General features: G+C 41.4%; 1 protein-coding gene across 4 annotated transcripts in view; it reads right to left on the bottom strand.

Moving 5' to 3' along the window:
• LOC308133581 (plectin-like) overlaps positions 1-26,783 on the bottom strand; it is a 126,754-nt gene extending 99,971 nt beyond the window's left edge. For 2 of the 4 annotated variants that reach the window (XM_080501026.1, XM_080501015.1), the window contains exon 1: positions 26,598-26,783. In XM_080501026.1, the coding sequence (XP_080357152.1) occupies positions 26,598-26,688 (91 nt within the window). In that variant the 5' untranslated portion in view covers positions 26,689-26,783. Of the gene's footprint in view, positions 1-1,723; positions 1,785-26,597 lie in introns of those variants that run through there. The other 2 variants (XM_080501016.1, XM_080501017.1) reach the window with 1 other exon arrangement.
• Positions 26,784-27,434: the final 651 nt, after the last annotated feature.

The following is a 27,434-nucleotide window of genomic DNA, read 5'->3' as shown; positions in this document are numbered from 1 at the left end:
TATGGAGCTTCCTATTAGTGCGAGCGTGTGAAAACACACACACAGAGAAAACACAGCGTCAGACAGCGACGCAGCTGGAATTACACAATCACTCACTCTGGAAAGATGAAACGCTTACTAAATGTGAGTCGCTGAAGTTCTATTGGGGGAATTGATTAAAATAAAAAAAGAAATCAAGCCTGAATACAGTTCCTTGAGAAGAAAAAGAAAACAAGTGAGCCTGGGTAATTCTGTAAACATTATGGTGCTCATTCATCAGCAAAGAAATCAATCTAACCAGCATGATCTTTTATCATTCCTCACTCATGACATGCAGCCTCACCCCTGTTTCAGGGGTGAGGCATCACATCACCATCAGATCACATAACCAATGTGCCAAATGTTTTATGCACTCAGGTGATGCACCGTTAGGGAAAAATGACAATCAAAAAAATGTTAGTTTGAAAGAGACTTCAAACAGTCTTGTTTTAACACAACAATATCCATAAGGTGATATTTATATGGTTGAATGAAACTCTAATATGTGGAGAAGCACATTTTCTGAAAAAACACATAGCTTGAGATTCATCTTTATTGTCAGTCGAACTGCTTCAAAGCTTCATCTTTCATTTCCTGTGAATGTCACACAAGATAAGTTGCCACCCATGTGTAGGCTGAGGTTGCATACTTGTTTTCTTTTGCCTGTCAGGAAATTTGAAATGGTTTCCCTTGCTGTTTTCAGGTACAAGACCAGTAAAACACTAGTGCACAAATAAACAGCTTGCTGTTTATTTGTGTACTAGTGTATTCGGATTTTCTTTACCTGATTGTGTAAGCAATGCATTTCTGTTTATCTACCAAGAGGCGTTACAAATATTCAAACATTTCTGTGATTAGCTGTGGCCTTTCACCAAGAATCTTACATTTTCTGTCAGTGTCTTCATTGCTGTGAAATTTACTGGAGTAGTCAAAGTCAAGAGCCATTCTCAGTTCATAGTACAAACCTAACAGACACCCATTAGACATTTGTCACTCATCAGACAGCAGAAACTACAGGCTGCTCGTGCACAGAACCGGTTCTGAAAGGTAAAACTTGACAGGCCACATATTGAGAAGATGCAACAAAAGGAGCATCCATCCATAGGAAAACAAATACTGAAGGGAAAACTAAAAAAGAAAAAAAAACTACACATCAACTCCATATTTTATGTCATCTTTGGCATTGATAATCACCTTTTTGGCCACCAGAGCTGCCGATGATTGAAAATATAGGCTACCTATTCACAAAGGACAATTTCTGAAATAGCTTTCACAGGGTTAAGATGATGTTCAAGCTTTGCATAGAAAGGTTTGCATGCCAAATGTGAGGTTCATGTGGACGTCAATCAAATACCAGCACGCTTCCCTCCTTTCGGCATTTGTGTGTTTACACAGGCCGGCAAGTGACACACTTTTCTGTGTCAACAGACTGAACGCGTCATACGCAAGTCAGGACGAGCTAATTTTCCACTTTAATTCAACAAAATGTTATTTTTCATTTGAAATAAAAGCTTGAGTTAAACACATTTTTAACTGGGAGAATATTCTGAGATTCCTCTCCATGTCAAACAATGGCTGTGTCGGTGACCCCTCCCTTCCTATCGAAACACAACATTAAAATGTCAGTCTGATTCTTTTCTCTGTTAACTTTGTATCACGCTCTCCCAAACACCCATTTGTGAATTAAAAGTAGTAAAGAAAATACCTTTCAGAGAAGAAATCTCATTTTGGATAGACCTGGGGTGGTCCATTGTGAGTTTTCAAGCTCCTTGTGAAGACTGATGATAGTGACAGCTGCAACTGCTGATTACAAATCAAAAGTTGAGCCTCCTCCCTTTCCAATGATGTCTTGCTGTGGTGGATTCCTCAAGGTTTTTTTTAAAGTGGTGCTGCTCCTGCTCTCTCTGCCTCTGAAACTCTGCTGACCGGGACTCTCCTCTGTTTTGGTTCCTGTGATACACCATGTGAGCGCACACACACACACTCATTTACAGACTCTTACACCCACAAACATTTAGTGTGCAGGCATCCGTGGCTACATGCTGCAAAGCTCCTCCCTCCACCCCTCCTCTCCTATCGCCGCCTCCTCTTTCACCTAAAAGTGACTTCTCAGTCAGTCACTTCCACCAGCCACTGAGTCCTGCAACAACCTGCTTTGCAACAAAATCCTTGAATCAAGACGCAGAACACGTTGACCGTCGGAAGACGCATAGGCGATCACGTCAGGAAGGTGTTTGTAGAGGAAAAAGGTGGAGACTTGTACGTTAAAGTGTGTGTGTGTGTGTGTGTGTGTGTGTGTGTGTGTGTGTGTGTGTGTGTGTGTGTGTGTGTGTGTGTGTGTGTGTGTGTGTGTGTGTGTGTGTGTGTGTGTGTGTGTGTGTGTGTGTGTGTGTGTGTGTGTGTGTGTGTGTGTGAATGCAGAGAGAAACAGAATCCCAGCAACACGCCCAGATCCCTGTAGTAATTCCTCGAATGAGCATGCTACTTACTGAGACCCACCACAAACACATCCTGAGATATAACAACAACTCTCTCCTTTAAATCCTGAACAAAGTAACAAAACAACACCCGCTGGTTCAACGCCTAACAGTTGTTGAACCAGCTGGAAGAAGCTTGCTGTGAATCCTATACAGCAGAAAATACAGCTGAAATATACCAAGAAAGGGTTAATAAATTATTTTTTTTTAAAAGCACAGATGCGACCTTTACATGTCAGGCTGACACCAACCATGGTTGCAGGTTGGCCACAAAGTCTTTCATCCTTCCCTACACACATTTGTTCTTGAACATTTTTATGCTTATCAAATTCCTACATTAGTTGCTGAAGTGATGTGATTAAGTTTACGCAGTTCATTTCTAGCGGCCAGTTCTGACCCACAGGCTGCATGTTTTTTGACATCCCCGATCGAGAGGGACCAAAGTTTACTGATGGTAATACAATAACAAGCACATTGCCTCTATCCTTCCTATTAAACAAAGAGTGTCACTACGCACATCAGTAGGCCTGGAAATAATATGCATAAGTACAACTGCTCAAAATACAGTTCATTGTTATCACAATATCAACATGTGTGATATACATAGCACGAAACTGAACTGCATTCAGTTTTATTTGCATGTACTCTACTTTGCATCCCTCCTATACCACCTGATCTTGTACATGTTCGCAGGGCGCTGGAGCCAATCCCAGCTAACCATGGGCGAGGGTAGGATACACTGTGGACAGGCCCCCACTCTATCACAGGGTGAACACAGAGAGACAGACAACCATACACACTCACATTCACACGTAATGTACAGTAGGGTCATCAGTTAAGCTAGCATGCATGTACAAAGAAAGCCACAGTCGATACTGGAAGAATCCTCATATCATCACAATACTCAACATTATAGGATATTTACCTGATATTGTTCATCCTTACCAGGCATGCTGCCATACGAAAAATAACTTCTGCTTATTTCCAAGAAACAGAAATTCTAGAAATGTTGAATATGCAAGTTGTTGATAGAAGAAATTCCACATGTGATTGTTCAATAAAAAGCAAATAAAACTGAAGTACTGTATTTGTATAAGCTGAAGTTATTTGCCGAGCGTGAGACCTGGAGGGACAATCTCATGTCAGCCAGCATGCCAGAAATGCAAAAATCAAGGGAGGACTTATAGCTGCAACTGCCATGACTATTATCTCTGGGGATTTTGCGGCAAATCTAAGAACTACTGCTAATACAATAGCAAAATGTATTCTTCCCAAAGTATTAGGTCCTAAAATCTGCTTTAAAAAAAAGATTTGAATGTCAAAATGAATGTGGTGTCACACAAATGTTCCTCCGTCATTCAACAATTTGCAACTTGTGAATAAATTCACAGTAATCCTCCATCAAAAAAACCACATCCTTTATACGGATCTCCAGGGCTGACTCACTGCGAATACTTTGACATCGGTCTCTGATCGGGCCTCTGTCAGGAGGCCGCGCTCGCATGCAGGGGCAGAGCCTGTGGTCACAGCCACAGGAAGCGGGTTAAAGTGTACCCCATCAAAATTGAACCGAATAAATGACGGTAAAATCAAGCCATCCACTAATAATCGGTTTGCCTCAGTCTCGGCTCAGACAGCGGGCGGCCTTGTTGTGGGGCTATTAGTCGACCCCGCTCTTGTGTTGCCTCTTGTACATAATGAGGGACGTCTGGAGGAAATGACTGACACATTTTTGGCAGGGGGAAAATGAAAGTCTCCCTGCTTCTGCACCGTCAAAGTGAGTTCGATCAAGTGTGCTTCTGTTTTGAATCTCCTGGAAGTGGATGGCACAGCCGCTTTCCGAGTACTTCTTGAGAATCTGTTTTCGTACCAGACTTCCGACCCATAATGCTGGAGTGTTTTGTGTGGATGTACAGAGGGACCCAGCTGTGTGTGAAGTGACTACTTGCTCTGGCTGACATTCGTAACCATTTGGACCTGTGCCCATGTGACTCTTTCCATGAATGACTGGCTATTGTGACATGTTCCATTAAAAATGGACACGTAACAGTAGGACACGAACAAGTGTCCCAACCGATGTCCCTTTAATATGATCGGCATGAATGAGATCAAATCAGATGCAAAAACCCAATCAGCCAATCACACGGCGGAAACTCAATGTATTCAAGCGTGAAGACATCGTCGAGATAAGCTGCTCAAGTTCAAATCCAACATAAGAAATTGTGAAGAGAGGTGATTTAAATGAGTTTGAAGCTGGCATGGTTGATGTTGCCAGACAGGCTGGTCTGAGCATTTCACAAACTGCTGACCTCCGGGGATTTTTATGCACAGCTATCTGTAGGGTTTACAGAGAATGGTCTGAAAAAGAGAAACTATCCAGTGAGCAGCAGTTCCATGAGCCAAAATACCTTGCTGACGCCAGAGGTTGGTTGGGAATGATAGAAGAGCAACAGTATCTCAAACAACCAATGATTACAACAAAGTAAACACAGTGTTACTTCTGTCAGCCACCAACAAGAAACTGAAGCTGCAGTTCACAAAGCCTCCCCAAAACTAGACAATAGCAGAATAAAAAAATACTGCCTGGCCTACAGTCTCCTTTTCTTCCACTACATGTGAAAACGGACATTTTTGGTTACATCGTGGGTGTCCGACTACACAATTACATTGCTTAGAGCCACAGAAAATGCAACTTTTTGAAAATGAGTCAAAACATGGAACTTTTCTTAAATACTCTCCAGTGACCTTGTAGTTTTATAGGTGAGAGTCACTTTAAAAGCAATCCAACTTTGTTGTGTGTCCATACAAATGTGAGTGTAGTTTCATTACAAAAACACCCACTAGTGGCTCTACATGCCAATATTGTTGCGTGAACGTGAAACATCCCGGAAACAAAAATGCAAAAATGTATAATTTTTGCTTGAAACGCGGTCATCGATCGAACATCCTTCACATATATCCCAAGATTCCAGATGCCGATGGTATGCAAGGCCAAATGCATAGAAGAATTTGTACGACTTGCACAACATTCAACATTACACAACAAGCCTACATTTTTACCTCCATCTGGCATTCGGTTATGAACAAAACCCCTGAACAGGTTTGAGCCATGGAAAAGGAAAACAATCAATGTACCCAACATCAGTGGTGCTGAGTAAAGTATCTTGTGCTTCTCAATCTGATGTATCACCAAAAACAAAAGTACAATTACCTCTCGTCCTGTTTTCATATCTCACTTGCCCTACTGTACAGATGCAATAGCTGCTTGGAAACACTTTCCGACACAATTGTAGGGCCTGATGTGCCCCAAGGATTAATTTCACCTACAGTCTACCCAGAGAGGGCCGAGTCCTTCGAAGGATGCAGGATTCACTTAAAGATCACATCCAAGTCTAAAGAATGACCTGGTGATCATGTGTCTTTCTGCCTTTTTTGACAAAATACTACCACCATGCAAGAGGTTTTCAACTGACCTGCAAGCACTTTAAAGTCTGTGCAGATCTGGTGCATGTGCACCCTTGTGGCTGGGAACTTCTATTGTGGTCAGATGCATTGGCACGATGAGAGCATCACTTCCTGTGAGTGTCAGAATAGCTTCCTCTACTTTTTTTGAGAGATAAAATGTTTTTGTAAATCTTTTGAAAATGAAGATCAACAAATGTCAAGCTTACTGGATGACTGCAATCTGGTCTTGTAATTTTTTTAAGAGGAAGGGTATTTGAAGACTTTTTCATTTGTCACAACCCTGGTGTCAAAGCATTTATGATGAACCAAAAACAGTTCTCTCAGTCCTACCGATGACCGATGAGCCATAACATAATGACTGCTGGCTGGATGTTGTGACGCTTTATCGTGGCACATGTTAGTGGGCAGGACATACTGGGCAAGTAAATAATCATTTTACCCATCACCTGTCTGTCCATACAAATGTCTGTGTACTCCCCTTTCTCTGCAAGCACTTATGTGGGTGTATGTGTGTGGTGTCATTACGAAAACAAGCAGCACCCACTAGTGGCTGACCATGCAAACCACATCGTTGTCAATGTTTGTGGCGGTTTTGTGTAAACGGATATTGGTTTCAAAACGTTACTGTGTGAATGCAAAAAATTATGTTTTTTTTTTATTTGAAACATTGTGTAAATCTTTACAGTAATAAAGTTATCTTGCAACAAAACCTCAGAGGAAAATAGGTATACTGATAAGTCTGAGACATGTTTCAAGCCTGAAAGCTAACAAGCCCATTTCTCTGAATATCAAAATCATTCTTAGGATCAAATGTCTCCATCTCCACACTTGTATTCATAGTCAATTAGCTTTGTCACTGTGTCTTTGTAGGGAATATATAATTACAAGTGCACATCCAAACAAAGTAAATCAGTGAAACATGTATCTCATCAGATCAGGATGTGACATAATGTGTTTTTGTTTTAGTTGCCAGCATGCACTTGGTAATTAACCAATTTTGCTCCACTGCAACAGATTTGTCAATACCATGTACACTAACACAAGCCTGCAGCTGGATGCTCGATTGCAGCAAATGATTCTTAATGAAACTAATTGCAGCAGTAAAGTTTTTAGCTGGAGGGAAGGAAGGAAACATGCAGCTGTGCGCACGATGGTTGCAGATTTCACTTGGGTCTCATTTAAAACTTAAGGAATACCTAGTTTCAGTCTAAACTAAACAACCCACATACCATTTTGTGTGTGAAATATGTTCCATGAACTGCTGTTTAATGTCTCCCTGGTGCCTGACATTTGAACTGTGCAGACGCTGTCCTCTGCTGTCCTTTTCCAGTGTTATACAGAAATGTAAAACAAAGCGTGGGTTTAAAGCTGCTCATATGGTTACACGCTACAACAAACATGGCCCACATTGTCAAACAGCAGCTCTTCCACTGTTCAAGGTTACATGGATGACTCTTTAGGGCCACGAGCTCTGTTTCGTAACTGGGTCTTTGGAGGAATGACAGTTATGAGGAGCGAGGCGTTTGTCCTGCTGGCCTGGGCTGAGATGAAGGTATTTGGTCCTGTGGAAGTTTGTAAGTCCAGCAAATACTTACAGGAGAATCTTGGCAGCCCAAGTAACAGTTTATTAGCCGACGGGCAGCTTGTAAGTTGTTGAGGTTTATTTGCTAAAGCCTGCTTAAGGGAATCTGTTCTCAACATCTCAATAGCAGTCAGATTCTTCTGTCATGTTACCCAAGATGACTCTATCACTGCAAAGTGCAACAAGTGGATTAGCCTTGCTGCTGAAACCTTACTTTACAGCCTTAAATACGCTTGGCAAAAAGAATAAAAATTGATCTAAATGTGTGCTCTTTGACAGGTTTTTTCTCTTTTCCACATAAAACCTTTGGGGTAACAAAGACCTCAGTCAAATTCTAAATATGAAACACGTTGGCAGTGTGTCCTACAGTGGAGCCCTACTGACATTCTAAATGGATTTGGTTTCGTGGCAGAGCGAAAGCCAGACACTTGACGGACAATCAAGGCTCTGGAGACGGGCCCGCTGAGTCACAGCTACTGGGCTAAAGCAAATCAACTTTCATTACACAGTAATGGCCGTTGTCGAGCACGAGAAATAAAAAGTCTGTCTTCACTTACAATCTCACAAGTTTTCCATTTAGCCTTAAAGTCAGGCAGTAAGTACCCCAGGACAGGATGGACAGTCATAATTTCTTGATTGTTGTTTGGTGATTGGTTTAGAATACGTCGTAAATGTCGATCTTAAAGAAAATCTCTGGTGGATCGTAGTCAATTTAGGTCCGTTCCATCAGAGCTCTCTGTTCTCATTTCATCCAATGTGATGGGGTTGAGTGCCACAGTGTAGGGTATCTGCTTATAATTCAGTCAAGTCAAAGTCAAGAAACCATCTTCATATGCCATCTTAGGTTTCTAAGTTCTTCAAATGGCCATTCTTCATCCCATATATAAAAAAAGTCAAGTTTTTTTTTTTTTTTTTTAAAAGAACTATTCTTCGAGCTGCCATGAAAGCCAGCAAACGAGCCTCAAAGCCATGCATCAGGAGAAGCTGCCATTTTTTGGACATTTCACTGTATTTTGCTGTATTATGCATTAAGGCGTTCTTCGTTTGTGTGTTGCGCAGGCGATCAACAATAAAGGTGCGACTGAATAAACCTGCAAATAAGAGCATTTAAATTATGGATAACACAAGTCCCGGCAAGACATGAATTGTGCGTTAGGAACCAGGTTTGAATCCTAGGAATTGGCTTCAGCCGTAAACATTAGGAAATGCTGGACGTGTTGGTGTAAGAAGTAAAGTATAACGAAGAGTAATGGCTAAAGACGTTTAATTCTGGGGGCAATGTAGGAAATGATCTAAAACAATAAACGCCATGGGGGAAAACAAAATGAACAACAGCTAAAACCAAGAACAGATGGCAGGATCTAAAAAGACAAACAAGAGAGGAAATACCTTGTAATAAAACCTTTGTGAATAATACTGAAAGGAGGACAGATGAATGAATCGCCTGTGGGGACGATTAAAGTAACAACCTTTGCTGAAAGTTGAGCTGTCTTCCACCTTCTTTTCAAAACGTGTTAAATATCGATGAAAGCAGAAACAAACAATTTTAGGCATTGATTACACTGCATGTCATCAATTCATCTATTAGCACAAACTCCAAGTATTTTGAAAGCTCTGGCAGACGTATGTGGGATTCCATATGAAGCCAAAACACACCATTTGCTTGTGCATGTTATTTGTGTTTGAAGCAAACTCCAGTGGATCAGCTTTCAAATGTGTTTGCAAGCATTATCACACTACGACACACGTAAAGAAAGATGTAAAAGACTGTGAATCAAGATGTTGCTGTAAATAACACAAAAAATATTATTAACTTGTTTTCCTAGAAAGAAGAGTGCCACCTATATGGTGTATTTAAAATGAGTTAATATATGTAAAACAATCTTAGAAAAATCTTCATCTTAGAGAGATATGTGTGGAATCAAAACATGATCACTTAATTCTTGAGAAGGGGCCAGTGACCTTGACTTTCAACAACAAGATTTCATGTATCTGTTGACATTTTAGCCAAAGCGGATGGGCAGACCGTACCAAAACAACAGATGCTTCCTGTGTTGGTTTAACATTTTAAAAAGATTGCCGCCACAGCAAAGTAGCTATTCCTTGACGATTCATCGATGCACATGACACAAATGGCCTTCGTTGCTCCCTTCTAAAGAGGAAGTTGAAAATTCACCAATAATCAGGGTAAACAATTGCTTGCAGGCCTTGTGTTTCTTGGCAAGAAGGGCAGCGCGATTGCACGGATACAAAATGGTCAACTGAGGCACTTGTGTTGAGGATGGAACTGCCACAACGACACTTCCAAAGATATAATTTCATCCAGCTTCTTTCTCTTTCCTTAAACATCTACGGTAGTTGTTGATACCTTTCACCTGAGAGTGTTTCATAGTTCTGTTGGCTTGGAGCTCGGCCGCCAACAGCACCTCTGCTCCGTCGACATCAGATCGGTAGCCCTGCTGTGGACATCCAGACAAAACATTCCTTCTGTCTGAGGTAACGCAGCCACTCAAAGCTCCGGCCGAATGCACCGGCTTAGAGCTGCCGGCAGCAGTCAGCATGAGGCCAGCCTCCGCATCCAGAGAGACAGTCTGTGATCAAATAGTTAAGCCCAACAACTGACCGCAGCACATCACTGGATGGTGCATTTAGTGAGAACACTGGTCCAAACAAAGCAAAGAATGGCCACTATAATCAAACACCCATCTCATAAATAAGAAAACCGTGTTTTTATATGATCATCTATTCCATGATTTGCATCTGCTGAAAAAGCTGACAGGACATGAAACGGGTGAGAAGTACTAGAAACATATTTGCTTTCCATGTTGACAGTCCAACACATTGCAGCTGGTAAAAGCAGCACATAGGGAGGCTGACTCTCTGACTTTCTGACTGGTGAAGAATTCTGGGAATTGAGGCAAAGAGGGAAAAAAAAATAGGCGTCGAGCAAATGACCCCTGCAAGTTTCCTCCCATGCTCCACCCTCCAAGACAAGAGCTCCCATGTGTGCCATCAAAGTTCCTAATAAAGTGTCTCCAGTTCTGGAATTTGGATAGCAGAGAGGCAGATGCTGGAACTCTCATCTTATTTGTGCAATGAAAGAATAACTTGGCAGGAGTTTAATGAACTGATTTAGGAAGTGGAGCAAAGTGGGGAGTCTCAATCATCCCACACTGATGCTCTGACTCACTGACTTTGACCTCGCTGGAGCTAGATCAAGTCCCTGACTGGAGAAATGCTGTCATCGCGGCTTTATTTAGCCTCGACCAGCTACCGAGAGGAAAAGGGGAGGATAATCCACACTTTGATTAAAAGATAATGTTGGAATCTGCACACCGATCTCACATTCACCAGAAATTATGTCATCCAACCAAAGCCCCGTAGGAAGTCAACTCAGAAACAAGAAATGACCTTAAAAGTCCATCCATCAGCTTTTTGTTTTGATTGTGAGGTTGGTTGTTATGAGGACAATGAACCACTAGGGGCTGTACTTACCCTGCAGAGTCAAAATCAAGTCAGCTTGAAATTTGAATAAATTTCAAAAACATTTATTTTGGCATTAATGAAATCACCAGAAAAAAAATTAAAGAAACATTAAGAAAAATTGAAAGCTCCTACAGATTGGAACTGAATCATCCATTAAACTGTGGGCATGGATTTCTAAAGAACACCAAGAACACCATTTCAGGAAAAAAAGCTTAGTTGGAGGTGGAGGCAGAAATGTTCCAACTTTTAAATCCATAGGTATCTGCACACCGCAGCTTCAGTTTGATTGTTGCTATTCAACTGTGTTTCGGTTGGTTTCTAGTAGGCATAGAGCGCATTGAGATGCTGTCCGAGGGCTGTCGCTTACATGTTTTGTTTGCATGATCGTGAGACCATGACAACAGCCATTTGAACACCCCTCTCACTGGACGACATGAAAAAGGTTTATACACAGTGACTAAAGATATATTTATGATTGCATGATGCAGAACCTCTGTTGTAAGTCATATTACTGAGACGCAGTTCTTCAATTTCTCAAAGCATGCCCTTGTATTGTTCATTTACTTGTTTATTTTTTAATGACAAACTCAAGCCCCGTTCACACAACATTTTCAAGTGAAAACAGAAAACTTTGGTTTTGTCCAGGGAGTCCGTTTACATGACCATGGAGCTACTGAAAACACAACTTTTCTGTGGAAATGCCACATTTCAGAAATGCTGCAATTGCGCATGTGCACCATGGCCATAGTATATAGTTCTTCTACATCAATGGACAATAACAATGATGGCAGACTGCAGAATGTCATGACTCCCAGTCCATCTTCTCCTACAACTCATTTTATAGTTAAGAGTCACCCGTAATAGCAATCAACTTCATCGTCCATATGAAGGTCTGTTTACTCCCATTGTTAACGTTTATTGCATATTGCAATCACGTGTTCACTTTGGTAGCTGTTTAAATTATGAATCAGATCAATGTATGTATGCTGCCGGGGATAGTACAAACTATAGCATGCATTTTTCTGAGAATACAAATTAAGAAAGGTGTGCAGGTACTGTATCAAGTCACTGAAATAGTCTAAACAGCACTTTTAGAAGCCAAACCCAAAACCTTCCCTGCAGGAGTCCTGAGGCCCACCGTGACACCAGGCCTACCGTCTCAGTTTACACTTCAACAAACTGTTGCTGACCATGAAATCAATCCAGTAGCTTCTTATTACTTAACGCATTATATTTATCCATCATTATCTGCTTTATCTTTCTTTTACTTCCTTCTTATAATCCTTTATTTGCCTTAGTTTCATTTGACTATCTCACTTCCTGTCCTCCTCTACTCCCACACTCTCTGCATGCCTCATCATCTTTTTCTGTCCGTGCTATGCATGACGGGGAGTTTCTGCTTGAGGCGTCGCTCTGGCTCTTGGCCGCGGTGCTCAGCTCCCAGGAATGGATGCTGGGACTTTTACATTCGATTCCTCCAGAGACCTTTCAGCCTTGCTAAAACTGACATCAGTAAGTGCATTGCCTGAGTGACACAGGTCAGACGGGACACATGTAGTGTCACGACAGCTTTTTTACAATTCTACAACAAAGAACTCAGGTTTTACCTGTCGTTCAATACAAAACCTGTCCTACAGCAACATAAGCAATAATTCTGAAATGAAATGAAAAAGTCAGAAATGAAGATCAAGGAGTTTCCTTGCCTTAAAAACCCTTCCAAAATACCACACAAAATAAATAAATATTCCAGTCTGAAGGTTTGTTCATACCAGTATTTGCTAGGTGAAGGAGAGCTTTATTCTTTTTTTTCTGAGCAAAGAGCAAGTATCGTTGCTCGTTACATCACAAGTGCAAAGCGACCCACCTTGACGATTGAGTGGCGCATACCTTTGTGTGTAACAAGCAGAATGTGTTTCTAAAACATTTCATGCATCTAAAGCTGAATGTGATGCCTCCAGCTGTTTGAAGGAGTCTGTTTCTTTGAATTTATACCTTCAGCGTCACAAATAAGCAGCATCTACTGTGGATGTGCATGAAGAGAGGACTGGCTGAGGATATTGTGTATTGAGCTTGCGATATGGATGACGTGTCACGTGGGAAGAGTTTACATCTTAAACAGACACCATCCTCATCTGAGCTTCATCCAAATGGTCTGTTTTAAAAGTTTAGACAAGCAGATCTTTCTCTCTTGAGCCAAATCCTCTCTCATACATGCAATGCGTCAAAATTATAAACAAGACATGGATGTTGTAATTGGTTTATTTTGTATTGTTTTTCAGTAATCTCGTGGCCTAGTAGTTATGTCTCAGGGTCCAGGCTTGAATGTTTTTACAAGCTTTTGCTATTTTTATGGGTACTCCAGCATCCTCACACAGACTTAAAACATATGAACTCAAAATTGGCCAAAGGGTTGAATGCGTTTGTCTTCACCCGTTATGGACGAGCGATCTGTGTGCCTCCACTCAACTTGGACTGGCTCTAAAAAGTAGAAGTTTAAACTGACAATGTGAAACTTTTGTTGACAATGCCACCTTGTAATGGAAATGAGGCTGAAATGGCAGAGTGATGCACAGGCCAATATCTATTCCTTAATATATGGTCAGGATCAAGCTTTCTGATTTTGGTTTCATCCTCCGAAATGAGAATGTTCTGTTTTTATGACTTAGTACAGTTCATTCTGTACACTTGTGTTTATGACATGACATGCCTTACACACTGTGAGACCGTCTTGTGAAGTTCATGACATTTGAAACTGTACCTGATGCAGAGACTGTTATTCTCTGCGGTCGGATATGCCACAATTCATTTGTGTAGAGTTTCACTTTAAGTACAGTACACACCGTGAACTGGCTGAGTAACTGTACTGTCAAAATATATTCATGACCATCTTCACTGGCCTTCAGCTGTGAACTCATGGTATGAATGTTAAGGCCAGGGATGAATAATGTAAACTGGAGGTCATGGCATTCCAACTCCAGCCTGTAAGCTTTCATGGCTCTGCTACACATCAAGCGCAATCCTGTCTTTAACTATGCTAACAGCTGTAAATGCTCCGTGAAGGAAAAGTGTAAGATATTCCAAGCAAAATCTCTTTAGAAAACAAAACTTTGATTCATCTAAAGGTTGCTTTTTACTAGAATCCAACACAACTGTGGCAAAGTGCACCACAGGAAGACAAGAATTACCAGCAATTACAACTTACAGATAAGAAAACAAACAGGCAGGTTTTTGTTTTGACCTGCGGTGGGAGGCAGAGTCGACACGCCCATCGGAGGCCTGAGCGTCAGCCGACACAGGAAAAGCGTTCAAGGCCTTGTTTAGTTTTACAGCAGTCTCTCATCTCAGAAGCATCTTTATCTCCGAAACAAATCAAGCCTTTTATGTACTTTGTGCAACCCATTTTGGTGAAACTGGGGAGTCGGGTTATCCATTTAGGGTAGTTTTCACCCAACTCCTTCTCTGAAGAGATTTTGGAAGGCATTTGGGGCTGCTAACAAGCTTTACTCCCCCCCCCATCTTTGGTATCTTATACCCAAAGAGATTAAGTGATCTGCTAACAGAGGGGAATGTAACAAGTTATTCCTTGTGGCATGCTTGTAGTCCCAGAGAGAGCATGTGTGCACATGTGAGGAGAGTGCTGAGAAACTTGATGTGTGTGTGCACGTGGAGCATGCCTTCCACTTCCCACTCTCTTGCCGTCAGCTGCGTGGGGTGACCTGCTGCGACATTCCCGACTTTGTGCGGTGACTTGTCTCCGGCTGACCTGAATACCATTGACCAGCAATAAACTCAATATCGTTCAGCGTCAGGAAATGACAACGGTGACACTCGAATGCCCACACACATTACCTGATGATACACAATGCATTAGCACAAGCGTGAAATGGTATTTTCATGATGTTCCACTCTGATCCTAGTGACTCTGAAGCCCATTTGGCAGAAAAGTGGAAAGATTCCCACTTACTGGACAGCGTTCAATATGAATAAAATTTCTCTGCCTATCAAAAAAGTTTCTGTCTTCCCTCAACAGAGTGCTCCTTCACAGTAGACACAGACGTTTCTGTCAATTCCTGTCACAGTGACACAGATGGTACTTCAATTACTACACAAGTATGTCAAACAGCAAGTACACTGTCAGCCTTCTCTTCATTTTGTCCTTATTTGTCTGTGAAAATTGTCCACTGTATTAAAGTGGAGTCATGATCTTTCTTTGAAACAATCCCCACAGTCACGCTCGACTCTGCATCACCATTTCCAAAATAAAGACAAGGAGACATTCAAGGTCACTCCAGGAAAAGTAAACGGTAAAAACATGTTTGCTTAATGTCAATTATAACTGTGGCTTAGTTGATAGAGTGAGTCGTGTTGCAGTGTGTTGCAGGTTTCTAAAATCCCCCTCAGTGTTTTTGACACCGAACCCGAAATACAGCATGACTGTACAGCAAGATGACTATACTACTGTACAACTTACTTATTATCATCACACAAAGAAAGTAAAAGAAAAGAAGAAATAACCAACATTTGGTATTATGAAACCTTAATCCTGCCAAAATTGTATTATTATCCAATATTAATAGCAGGAGGGTGAACTGCACTTATAGTGGCGACACCTACAAAGCTATTTATATCCCAAATGAACTCAAGAATGGTTTGTGAACACATGTACTCACAGCACCCATGTAGACACGGGGGGGGGGGGGGGGGGGGTATTGCTCATAGGCAACATTTCTAACCAAAATACAAAATGTAATTATTAAAAATATCCTACTAATTGAAAAAGGATGAGTTAAATGATGCTAAATGACACGAGGCTATTTACAAATCTGAAGATGATTTACATTTATTTTCCTTCTACATTTATTTTCCTTTTTTCTCTCTTAATGTTCGAAACACACAGCAAATTTCTTATTCAGAGGCATTTTTTGGTGGAAGCTGAAGCTCATCAGCCCCACCTGGTACATTAAAAACTGTAAGTAACTGTTGAGGTATGTTAATACCATTTAAAACTTTCCTAGTTGGATCATTTCTGGAAATTATGCTAAACTCAACTACTGAAACGCTGCTGCTGCTGCTGCTGCTGCTGCTTGACTCCCAGTCCATATTCTCCGGGGATTTGGTAGTTTTCTAATTACGATTCACCCATGAGAGCAATCTAACTTTGTCATCTTTTCAAACGAATATCTGTGTATTCGCCACGGTTTATGTTTATTGTGATTTCATAACAAAAGGAAAAAAAAAAACCTATATCACAAACATGAAATTGCATTGCATGAGTTTCGGCCGTTTCCTTAGAAACACATTGTTTTCAAAATGTTGCTGTGTAAATGTGAAAGTTAAAAAAATAAAGCACTACTTGAAACACTGGACAATATGTTATATATCTTTTATATACTTTTTTGTCATTTGAATTTGGCTTAATGTTTTAACAGCCTTTTCAGCACTGTGGCAAAACTTCCAGTGGAGTTACTTTACTGCTTAAAGAAGGGGTGTCAAACTCAACACAAGACGGGTTCAACATTTATTGAAGATTTAATGAAACAATCTTCTTGCACATATTGAGCCTGAAACTAAATAGGCTTACAGAGTATCTCCTATGAAACAACATTGATTATTAAAGAAGGAAATGAAAATCAAACAAATATAATCTGTTTCATTATTTTCTTATGGCTCTATCAACAGTTTTTCCAGATTAATTTCAACTGAAAACCTTTTCTACAGACAAACAACTGCCAAAAGAGAAATGATTGAAACAACTGCAATGTTACAATCCAAACATTTGGATGTTGTTTTGACATATTTTTTGTTGGGTTTTTTTTTAATAGCACTACATTAATCTCAAGAGGGGACATTCCTTCCCAAACTGACCCATCGGCAGCAGCCACACAGAGCAGCGCTAAAGTGTTAAAGTTTACGTATTGAAAAATAAATGTTGAATATAAAAATGAACCGGGTATAGGTTCAAATGTGACAGGTACCCATCCCTATGATTGAGTGAAGGTGTTCATCAGTAAGACCACTCCTGTGTGAAGTTTTGTTTATCTTCATCACAGAGAACAGTTGTTCACACAGGTATGTGTTGCTGAACATGGAGAGCGTTTGAGCAGCCTGAGAGCATCCTGGAAACTGCAGTGTCCACTGACTCATATTTTGCCTTCAGTGCGTCACTACATTGGAGCTTAATCAGCTCCATTTCAAGGTTTGATGCTGCGCTTTCCACGTCAGCTGCAAATGGATTACTGGTGAAGTCAGCACCAAGTATTCCGAGTTTTTCTGCATATGGTGTAAAATAGGCAGCAGGGATCTGCTCTTTCATTATTTGTCAGTGCGGAAAATGGTCCAAATTTTCCTGCAGCACCTCCCACAGGTGCAGCTTGCTTATAAAAGCCCTCACTGCACAGTACATGTTTGTGACCTCTCCTCTCCCCGAAGCCGCAGAGACATACCACTGGCTTTCACAGGCCCATGATTGACGTGCTGACGCACAGGCAATGCATTATGGGATTTGTGGTAGTATGGTTTTGCATGCGATGTATTGGCGGGCCAGCTCTAATTGTAAATAAATGTTGTGCGGACCAAAGATAATTCATTCACGGGCCGGATGTGGCCCGCGGGCTGTGAGTTTGGCTGCAGCTTAAAGCAAGCAGTGTTGAGTGTTGAGTAAAATAATAACATAAAAAGCTGGTTTCAGTTTCTTTTCATGTAGCATGATATCTGAATTAATTCTAAGTTACATTAATCACCTCATTTTACTTTTGACATTAAGCCAAGTTGGGACGTTTCAAACTAAACTTGTTGATGTACATGTAAAACACGGTTTATGTCTGCAGCAAATAGCATTTGGTTCCACTTTAATGACAAAAGGATTAATCTATAAATGTTCTGGTAAATAAAAATGTTTGAATTCTTCCTTACACCTTTACCATGAGCTGCAGAAGCTGAGTACAGATTACTTTCTCTGTACACTCCCCTCTGGATAGTGTCTACTAAAAGCATGAGAGGCATTTAGGGGACATGTGAAAATTGCTACGAGGGAACATAACCTGACACATTCGCTCCCCTGAATGTCACACTGCTCCACCCAAACACCACAAATAAATTCTCAACCTGTGGGAAACACTGGTGTCCCCCTCCCCTTTGTCGGGACCTCTCCATCTAAAGTAGTAGGTTTAGGAATAGTGTTTGCACATGTGTATAGCACTTTCCTTTATGATATCCTGTTTCCCCCCCCAATAACTTTTTTCCACAGCTCGATAGAGCCTTGAAGCTACAATTGCAGACTAATACGGGATTTAATAAAGCATCGCAGCACAGCCCTGCAGTACAAAGCGCGAGAGAGACACACAGTCTTTGTGTCAGATACAACCCAGGTGTTAGAACCTCAGTATTTTCCACACAAATGTGTTTTACACATTCTCACTCTACCTCTGGTCTCAAGCCCTAAAAGCCATGTGTTCCAAGTCTTGTTAAAAAAAAAAAAAGGTGGGGGATGGGGGGGGGGCTTTCAAGTGCTTGAACGCCACAGGACTTATTGTTTGTGCCAAAAGAGCAGCAGTGAGGCGGCGCTGCTGTCCAAACCTGGTAAACTATAAAGTGAAGGTATAATGAGCTGGGAGCTGCCACTCAAATCTGCTGCTCGAGCAGATCAGATGCAGAATGAGAGTGAACAAGATGTCAGTTTAAAAAGGGAACGGCAGTAAGGCGCCGACGTCCAACGTGTGCAGGACTGCAACTCAGCACCGAGCTCACACACAAACACACACAAACATACACACACACACACACACGTCTGTCTGGCTCAGCAGTTCATCCATTCAGGCAGGAGAACTTTGGATCCTATAAAATGTTACTCCAAGTCATAATAAACAAAATATTTCCCCTATTTTGCTGGGTTTCCTTGTGTACCAACACTGCAAAGGATGAAGAGGTATCACTCAAATCTGCTTACCAGGGGCATAATAGTGCAACACTATAGTATAAAGATTTATGTAAGAAAATCCTAGTATATAGGCTCTGAGGCTTGTCTTCTGTGCCCCTCCTCTGGTCAACAAATTCCTTCTTCTGTTGGATTAATCTTTTTTTTTTTTTTTAAATGTATGAAATATATGAAATGTATTTCTTTCTCAGTGATTAAATCTAATCCACCATCAGAACAGAAAACACATCAAATAAATGGATTGTGAAAACCAAGGGCGCCCTTGAAGGTTGAAATTCACACCATGAACTCAAAGATCACACAGCACATTTTTGTGTTGATGTCCAGTTTACATAAAATCACATGATTATGGTTAGAAGATGTTATTCCATGCCCATAATTTAACTTGCACTGGTATCCTGATGCAAAACCAGCAAACATGGAGCTAAAAGGAAACGTAACACAGAATCTCACAAATCTATAATTGACGTAATGTTTCAACATTCAAGGTCATAGTCACTGCTTTCCGGCCTTCCTTCCTCCCTTTCTTTTCCAAAAATTAAAAGTGATAAGACAGGGTGCACAGAGAAGATCTTTTGTTAACAAGCCTACTTTATGTGGAGGTACCGACCAAAACAACCGTCTCCAGGGAGGGATGTTTATAAGAGAGGTTAGCCTCCCTTCTCAAGCTCACTTAAATTTGGCTAATGATGGTTTTTGTTTAAATCCAGTGATGATTGTCTTAATCCTCTTGTTTCTTCCTCATCTGGCTTCTTTTCACAGGTTTTTCCAGATCTCAGCCGTTCAATTAGAAGGTGGAATGTGAAGATTATGAATGCAGTGGTACGAGCAAAATCAGCAGTTAACCTTCGTGATTGCATTCCCCAGTAACTAAATATCCCCTCCTCATAACAATAAGTGTACTTTAATGTATATTTTACTATGTTTGTGCAGTACCACCACGCTCCCTCTTTGTCATAAAAATTATTTCCTCCAGTCCACTAGTTCTTTCTGTCCATCTTTCGTTGCTTTGCTCACACGCCAGCGGTCATAAACCACAACAGATTCAGACATAAAAGAACAAAAGCTTCTGTTCTGCACAATCATTAGGTTTGTTTGACAGGAAAGCCAAAAGATTGGAGGGGGAATCTCCCTCCGGACCGAGCGTCTTCTCTATCTCTCCCTTAAAAGGCCATAAAGGAATCGCAGCAGCGTCTTGCTTATCGAGTCCTGCCCCGGAGAGACTTTTGACCTGAGCTCTGTGTCACTGCTGATCCACCGTGAGCAGCAGGATGCTGACACAGAGAAAAAATTTAAATAACTCAAAAAAAAATATATATATATATATATATATATATACCATACGATACCAGCAGTTTGGTAACCTCACTGGCCAACAGCCAGGCTAAGGTGACACACTGACTGGCATTCTGAACAGAGTCACACCCTGCATGAGCTGATTTCAGGGCGATTGACCGGTATACAGCAACAGAAAAGTTCCATTACCTACAATTTCCTTTTTTGGGTTTTGTATGGCGGGGAACGTAAAGTGTAAAAAACACTGAAGGGGCACCGTTTGGCCGCACTGGAAATGTCAAATAGTCATATCAAGACACACATGCACACACCAAATACAAAGAGTTTTTCTACCAACGGCCTATTTTCCATGAGCGTTTCACCTGGCACTGGCATCTGTGTGCAGTCTGACCTCAATATGAATTCAGCCCTGACTAGTAGCAGCAGCAGCATCCAGAGACGCTCAGAGAAAAAGGAAGCAGTTTTTTGCTGCAGCAGAAGGAAAATAAACAGCTTTCATATTATTGATTTTACTGGCAGTAATAAAGACTGTGTATAGTGGTGATTGTATTCGATTATAATTTTAGGCAATGCTCTGTATGTATCACATGGTCCAGCAGCAGGAATGGCACAGTTAGGATATTCACTTAGAGGTTGTTGTTTTTTGTATTTTTTTTTGTATTTTTTTTTTTTTGGGAGGGAGGACATGAATGTGGACATCACAATGAAAACATTTCTGATGTCCACCAAAGGTTGACCTGGACTCAAGAAAAAACAATAAAGTTTCTGAATCATGCCCAAAATTAAATGGAATCTAAGCATCAGTAGAGTCTCAGAGCAGCCAATGTGTCAGTAGACATTTACAGATATACAGTAATGATGACACACTGATGGATTTGCATATTTGCAAACCAATGATAATATTGAAATACATTGAGAAGACAGCCCCATTGTGAGTTTACAGTCTCATCCTTTATTTCCTGTTAACATGAATTTATCTTATCAACACTTTGTTCTTCCAAAATACATTTCCACCGCTTCCTTTAACCAAGAAATAAAAGCAAGTCTGACATCACACAGAAACAGAAATTTGATAAGAAAACAACTCAAACAAGTCATCTTTGCCAATGTCGTCACATCCACATCACTGTTTGCAGGTTAAGTGCTATTTTCAAGGGTACTCCAAATTCCCCCTTTGCACTACTCAGCCTGTGGCAAGCAGCCAAGACAAGGCATGAAATATAGGGGAGGACAAAGGGCAGCAGAAGAGATAGATGTTTGACATCGGTCACTGCTTGAGAAGCTAACATAATGAAGCTATGTCTTGAGAGAAGAAAATAATAAGACCTCAAAATGGTCACAACGTACACTCAGCTACTACTGTATACACATAGAGGCTTAGCAGGTCCATGTATCGCAAATGCATGTGACAAACCGCTTCCCAAGCTGCTTCTCACTTCACACAGTAACGCCTACTGGAAATAGTAGTCGCTGCAGTCAGTCGTAAAGATAGCTCCAGTCTATGACTAAACTGGCCTAAAAGGTAAGGTGATGATGGAATCATTCATTATGACTTGGATGGCTATCATAAAGTCTCTTCTTCATGCTTTCCATTCAAGTCAGGTCTTGGACTTCCTTCCAGCTACATCAAAGCTAAACTCTACTCAATAATTCACTAATGTTTTCATATTTTTCTGCCAAGTAAAAACTGGAATTTAAATTACAGCAGACAATCAACATTGGCAAAAAATTTTTAAAAAAGCAGTTTAATTGGCTGGCTGAACACTGCCAAGTCTATATTTAGGTGTTATTTTAAGCTCTCTGGGCCTTGCAGGACATCTACTGGGTTAAAATGTGGATGCCAGCTGTAGCTGCGCACCCTCAGCAGTCAACCCAACACGAACAGGGCAACCCCCCCACTCTGCTCATATGGCCCACTAACATCCCCATCAGCTGCTAGAATAAAATTGCATTAGAGGACAGTGGGACAACAGCCAGGCCTTTACCATCAAGCCGACAGCATGCAATGAGACAGCAGTGAGTAAGTGCAGGCTGGCTGATTGACTATAATTGTATTTTAACCCATTTGGAAAATATGCTTCATATCAAATTCAACATAATATTTGTGTTTGAGTCATATTTATTTAGTCTGGAGAGATTCAGTACTATCATAATAAATGCACAATTTGCCAGCATGCCGTAGTATGCGAGTATGTGAGTATCTGAACAAGCAGAGATGTCAAACATAAGGACCAAGATGCTCCAATCTGGCACACCAAACCAACCACCCAAATTTAAATGAATTTCTTAATAGCTGCTTACGCAACACAACACTGAGATCAGAGCTGAGATATCAGTGATGCTTCCATGAAAGATAGCAAACTAGCATTAACCTCAAGGCCATGCTGTCCCAGTGAGTTAGTAAAAGCATGCATAACGCAATTGCTGTCGGAGACGTTTTTTGGACATTTCACTGCACTTGCAAGAGAAGCTATCATTAAAATGTTGTGTTTGTGCCAATTTTCTGTCGTAATTGCTTGGTTTTGTGAAAATATAGAAACATTATCGTTACATACTGTATATTGAAAGAAAAACTTAAAAGTTTAAATTTGAAGGTTGTTATCACACTATTTCACTTGTCGGGATAACTCTCGATGTAATTGGACTGTATGTAGACCCTCAACTAAAATGCATGTGCGACATCCCTGGCTTAAATAATTGTTTGTGTGTGCGCGTGTGTGTGTGTGTGTGTGTGTGTGTGTGTGTGTGTGTGTGTGTGTGTGTGTGTGTGTGTGTGTGTGTGTGTGTGTGTGTGTGTGTGTGTGTGTGTGTGTGTGTGTGTGTGTGTGTGTGTGTGTGTGTGTGTGTGTGTGTTATCATTGTGTAACTGTTTAGCAGCAGAAACCAGGGAGTATCGTCAATTGTTCAGTGCTCTGTAAAGAATGACCTTGCACACAGAAAACTCTGGGTCGAAAAAAGATTGGAAGTGGGAAAGGTCTGGTTAAAAATTTACAGGTTTTAATAGATAAATTAGGAGGTGTGGGTCTGAGAGTGTCTCTCCCTGTATTTGCTCTGTGACGGAATGGTGACCTGTCCTTTGACCTTCAGCCCTCAGCTGGGACTGGCTCAGGCACTCCAAGATCCCCAGATGGATAAAGCAGCACTTAGCATTTCCGAACGAGAGGTTTTACAAAATGATGACACATCAGTTTCTGATCTATCACCATGCACCTTCACAATACCTCTTCTTTTTTTTTTAAAGAAATAAATAAGAAGTTTTAACCACAAGCTTTCAAGTCAGCAAAAATACACATTATTATTGACTTAAGTTAACGTCTGACTGTGTACTGCTGTTCTTTGGTGCCTGAGTGGCACCACATAAAGACGGGGGGGTCATAAAAAATATTGTCCTTGTAGTTATAGTTTAGCAAGGGTATATAAAAAGACCAAATATGGCAATGAGGTCAACCTCTTCATGGAACAGGCACCAGGTAGCCACAGATCCACACCTGGGAGATATGTCCTGTATTCAGAGGCGGTCAGGAATATTTCGGAGAGTCTCTTTAATTCACCAAAGTAAGAAATGTACAGTCAAACATGTCTCTATAGACAATATGGAGGTCGCGTGGCTCATAAACCAATTCGCTAGGGAACAGAGAGAAGAGTTTGGCCTCGGCCTGTTTTTTTTTCAGATGGATGCAGGTCAGCACATGGAATCTGAACAAGGGCAGGTATTGAGGACAGCATGTGTGTATTTTCTGAGGATAATGATGAGTATCTGAGCAATACAGGGACATTCGCACTGCTGCCTAACTGGAGAATGTTTACAAACCAAATACTTTCCATTATCGAGCATCACATCTGCACACACATGCTTATGCCAACATAACCACAGAAACATGAAGCCCTTCAAAACCTATATGTTCTCCATTGTACAGACAATTATAGGCTGGTTTGTTTTGTTTTTTACACCGTAAACTCAGAATATTAACAATAATAAAGTTATGAGTGTCATTTTTGTAAGCACAATTTGTCACCAACTTGTTATCGCAATATCAAAATGTGCATTTTTATACACAATTAAATCAGAAGCACACAACTCAAGAAAAAAACTTTTCTTTTTTTTTTAATTAAACAGATTTGTTGGTGGAAAAATTCAGGCACACATATGAAAAGCAGAGCTCAAAGTTCAAAAACATTAACTTCTGTTTAAAACTCTGCAAAACATAGATTACAAGGAAGTCTATAACTAATTCCCAAACCAGAGGATGTTGGGTTTTTTTGAAGTTTAGATCAAGTGCATCATAGCTGTATGTCAACAGAGGATATCTTTGTCATTGCTTTAAACTTTGACTGATGAGTGGCTGAACCTACTGCCCATGCAGAAACATGACAACCCTATCTTTGCAATATTTGCAAACAACTGTCTTTTAGAGATTTGGTTTAGGAAAGCCCACGTTACCTATTAGCAATTGTATTTTTTTTTCCAAGAATAATGATGATGTCACCATCATCCATGGTGCCGAGATTCCCTATATGGACCGTGAAGACATCACACCTGTTTCACGTCATTACAGGGCTGTTGATCTTTGATGAGCAAATGCAAGACGATGCTATCGGATTGACTCTACAGGTAGAATGTGTCGATATTTTTCCCCATTGTGATCCAGTTCAATCGTGTCGTCAACCTCTTCGTGTGAAACAACAGAAATGTTAATTAACATATACAGTTAACTCCGGCGGCTCTCTCACTGGCCGTGTCATCAATGTGCCTTAATAAGGAGAGCGGCATCCCAGCAGAGCCGTCGAGGAAGTAACGCAGAGGAACGTCTGGAACATAAACACCTGCCAGAGGGCCGGCTCCTGCTTCTCATTACCGCCCAGCACAGAAACAGCACTGCAAACCCCCCCCCCACACACACACACACACACATATTCAATATGCATATTCATGAATATATTTTAATGTTACTGGTGATCACCACTTGACTGTGCTTCTGTTGAACTTGATCCACCACCAGTTTGATGTCACACAGTTACCTGACTGGCATGCGACGCAATTCTTATAAGTACACATGCCATCGCAAAGGCATTTGGCAAGCGGTTCATTTGTTCACTGTAATTAACCCGAATCAATGTTGGAATGGCTTGCAGATGCAAAGAGCGCTAGGCTAAGCTGCGTCAAAGAAAGGGGAAGTCTACATAAATTGACCCACTGACGGAGAAAAACATACATGCTGATATGCAGAAAAGTAGTGATGGTGAATCAGCACAAGCTCAGCCTCAACATGCTCACCACCAGAGATACAGAGAGAGAGAGAGAGAGAGAGAGAAGGAGAGAGAGAGAGCAGGGGGGAAAATGGAAAATGTAAACTGGGGCAATATTTATAGAGAAGCTCTCCCTCTTCCTGATGATCTGTTGGTACGGATAAAACGTGGGATGAAAAAACATGCAGTGAGAGGAAAAACTATTGAAAACTAACACGTGAGGCTCGGACAGGAGGGCGACACAAACAGAACGTTGAAAAGAAAACAGCTGGAGGAGGCTGCCGACACCCTCCGATGTAAAGAGAGGCAGATTTGCTGATGTGATACGTGACTGCTGTGCAGATTTCTGCCTTCACCTTGCCAGAACAGACAACTTCATCCTTCAGAATCTCCATCTTTCTCTGATCAACTCTGAGGACTTCCAAAAAGAGTAAACTGTGTGGGATGATCCAGTGGAGGCACGCTGTGCATCACACTTGAGGACATATGGGGATAAAATTGAAATGAAAATGTTGGAAGAGGAGCATGGGCTCCCCGGTATTAATGAATTTCACTGCCGCTCAGCAGCACCTGTTAACATGCTCTGTTGTGGATGGATACAGGATAACAATCAGCTGAGCGCTCAGACTTAAACTAAACCCCTCTGTTAGTTTCATGGAGGTCAGAGGTGGGCCGAGCCGGCCTGGCTGTTACGGTCACATATCAAAGCGAGGCGCTCCTGTAAATCCACCGGACTCGGCTGTGGGAGAGTGACAGCCAACATGTGCGACAATCAATAAAACACTCAAGGGATGCAACGTATGCAAGTGCTCCACACACACAGACACACACACACACACACACACACACAGACACATACACACACAGGAGCCGGGACTGTCAAAAGCAAAACAAGGTGCCTGTACAAACAGTCACGTGTTTGCACCTGGCCAGAGTCAATAACAGCAGAAATAGACAAATGAATCAGAACCTCCCTCCAGAAACGCACACACACACACACAAACACACACACGCACACACACACAAACACATAGTGATCTCCATCATGTCTTCACGTGGTACCTGTCAGTACGCCCAGAGTAGATGTTCTCACCTTTATACTTCTCTCTGACATTTTCATAAGCTTGGATGAAGTCTTGCTCCTCGGCATTGGGAGGCAGGTAGGCGGGTTCGTACATGGCCATTGCCAGCGTTGTCAACCTTCTCTCCCCCCGTCAGGACAGCTTCGTCTCTCTCCGTGTGTATGTGTGAGTGTGTGTGTGTGTGTGTGCGCGTGTGTGAGGCAGCCTGTGCTGTCCTCTGTCTGTTCTCTCAGCTGTGTGTGAACCCTCCACAGCTCCCAACTTCATTCCACAGCCCAGCGCCACTCCCCCTCCTCCTCACCAACTCCACCATCCACACTCACCCCTCTCCTCTTCCATTCCCTCCCACAGTCTGGCTCCCAACACTCACATAAATGTCAGGCCCCTCCCCTTAAAGACACATAGACCGGCGCGTCAGCCGGCGCACTCGCTGCCAGCCGAGCACAAATGCAGCAGCGACGAGAGCAGAGCAGCAGATTAAAGATGACACTTTAGATGATTTACACTAATGGATGGCAGGAATGATGCGCCGCACAGATACAGTGTGCTTACTTCAAGAAGAAAATCTATTGGTAACATAGAACAGAATATTTTCATACAGTTGTGTGACTTTATTCATCTATAAGCACATTTACAGTGCGTGGGAAGTAACCTTGATATGTATATCTACTCAAGATATGAAGAAGCACAATGACACATCATGAGTGTGCTTTCACATTGTTTGGGAGTAAAACAGCCATTTGATGAGGACAAAAAGGTGCCGCTATGGTTCCAAACGTTACACTAACTGCCGAAATGTATTGTTACTGAAATTCCTTCCCATTTCATTAGGTGCATAACACATTGCC

This window comes from Blennius ocellaris, assembly GCF_963422515.1.
Source record: "Blennius ocellaris genome assembly, chromosome: 8".
Lineage (NCBI taxonomy): Eukaryota > Metazoa > Chordata > Actinopteri > Blenniiformes > Blenniidae > Blennius > Blennius ocellaris.
This window is presented reverse-complemented; position numbering and strand designations above follow the sequence as displayed.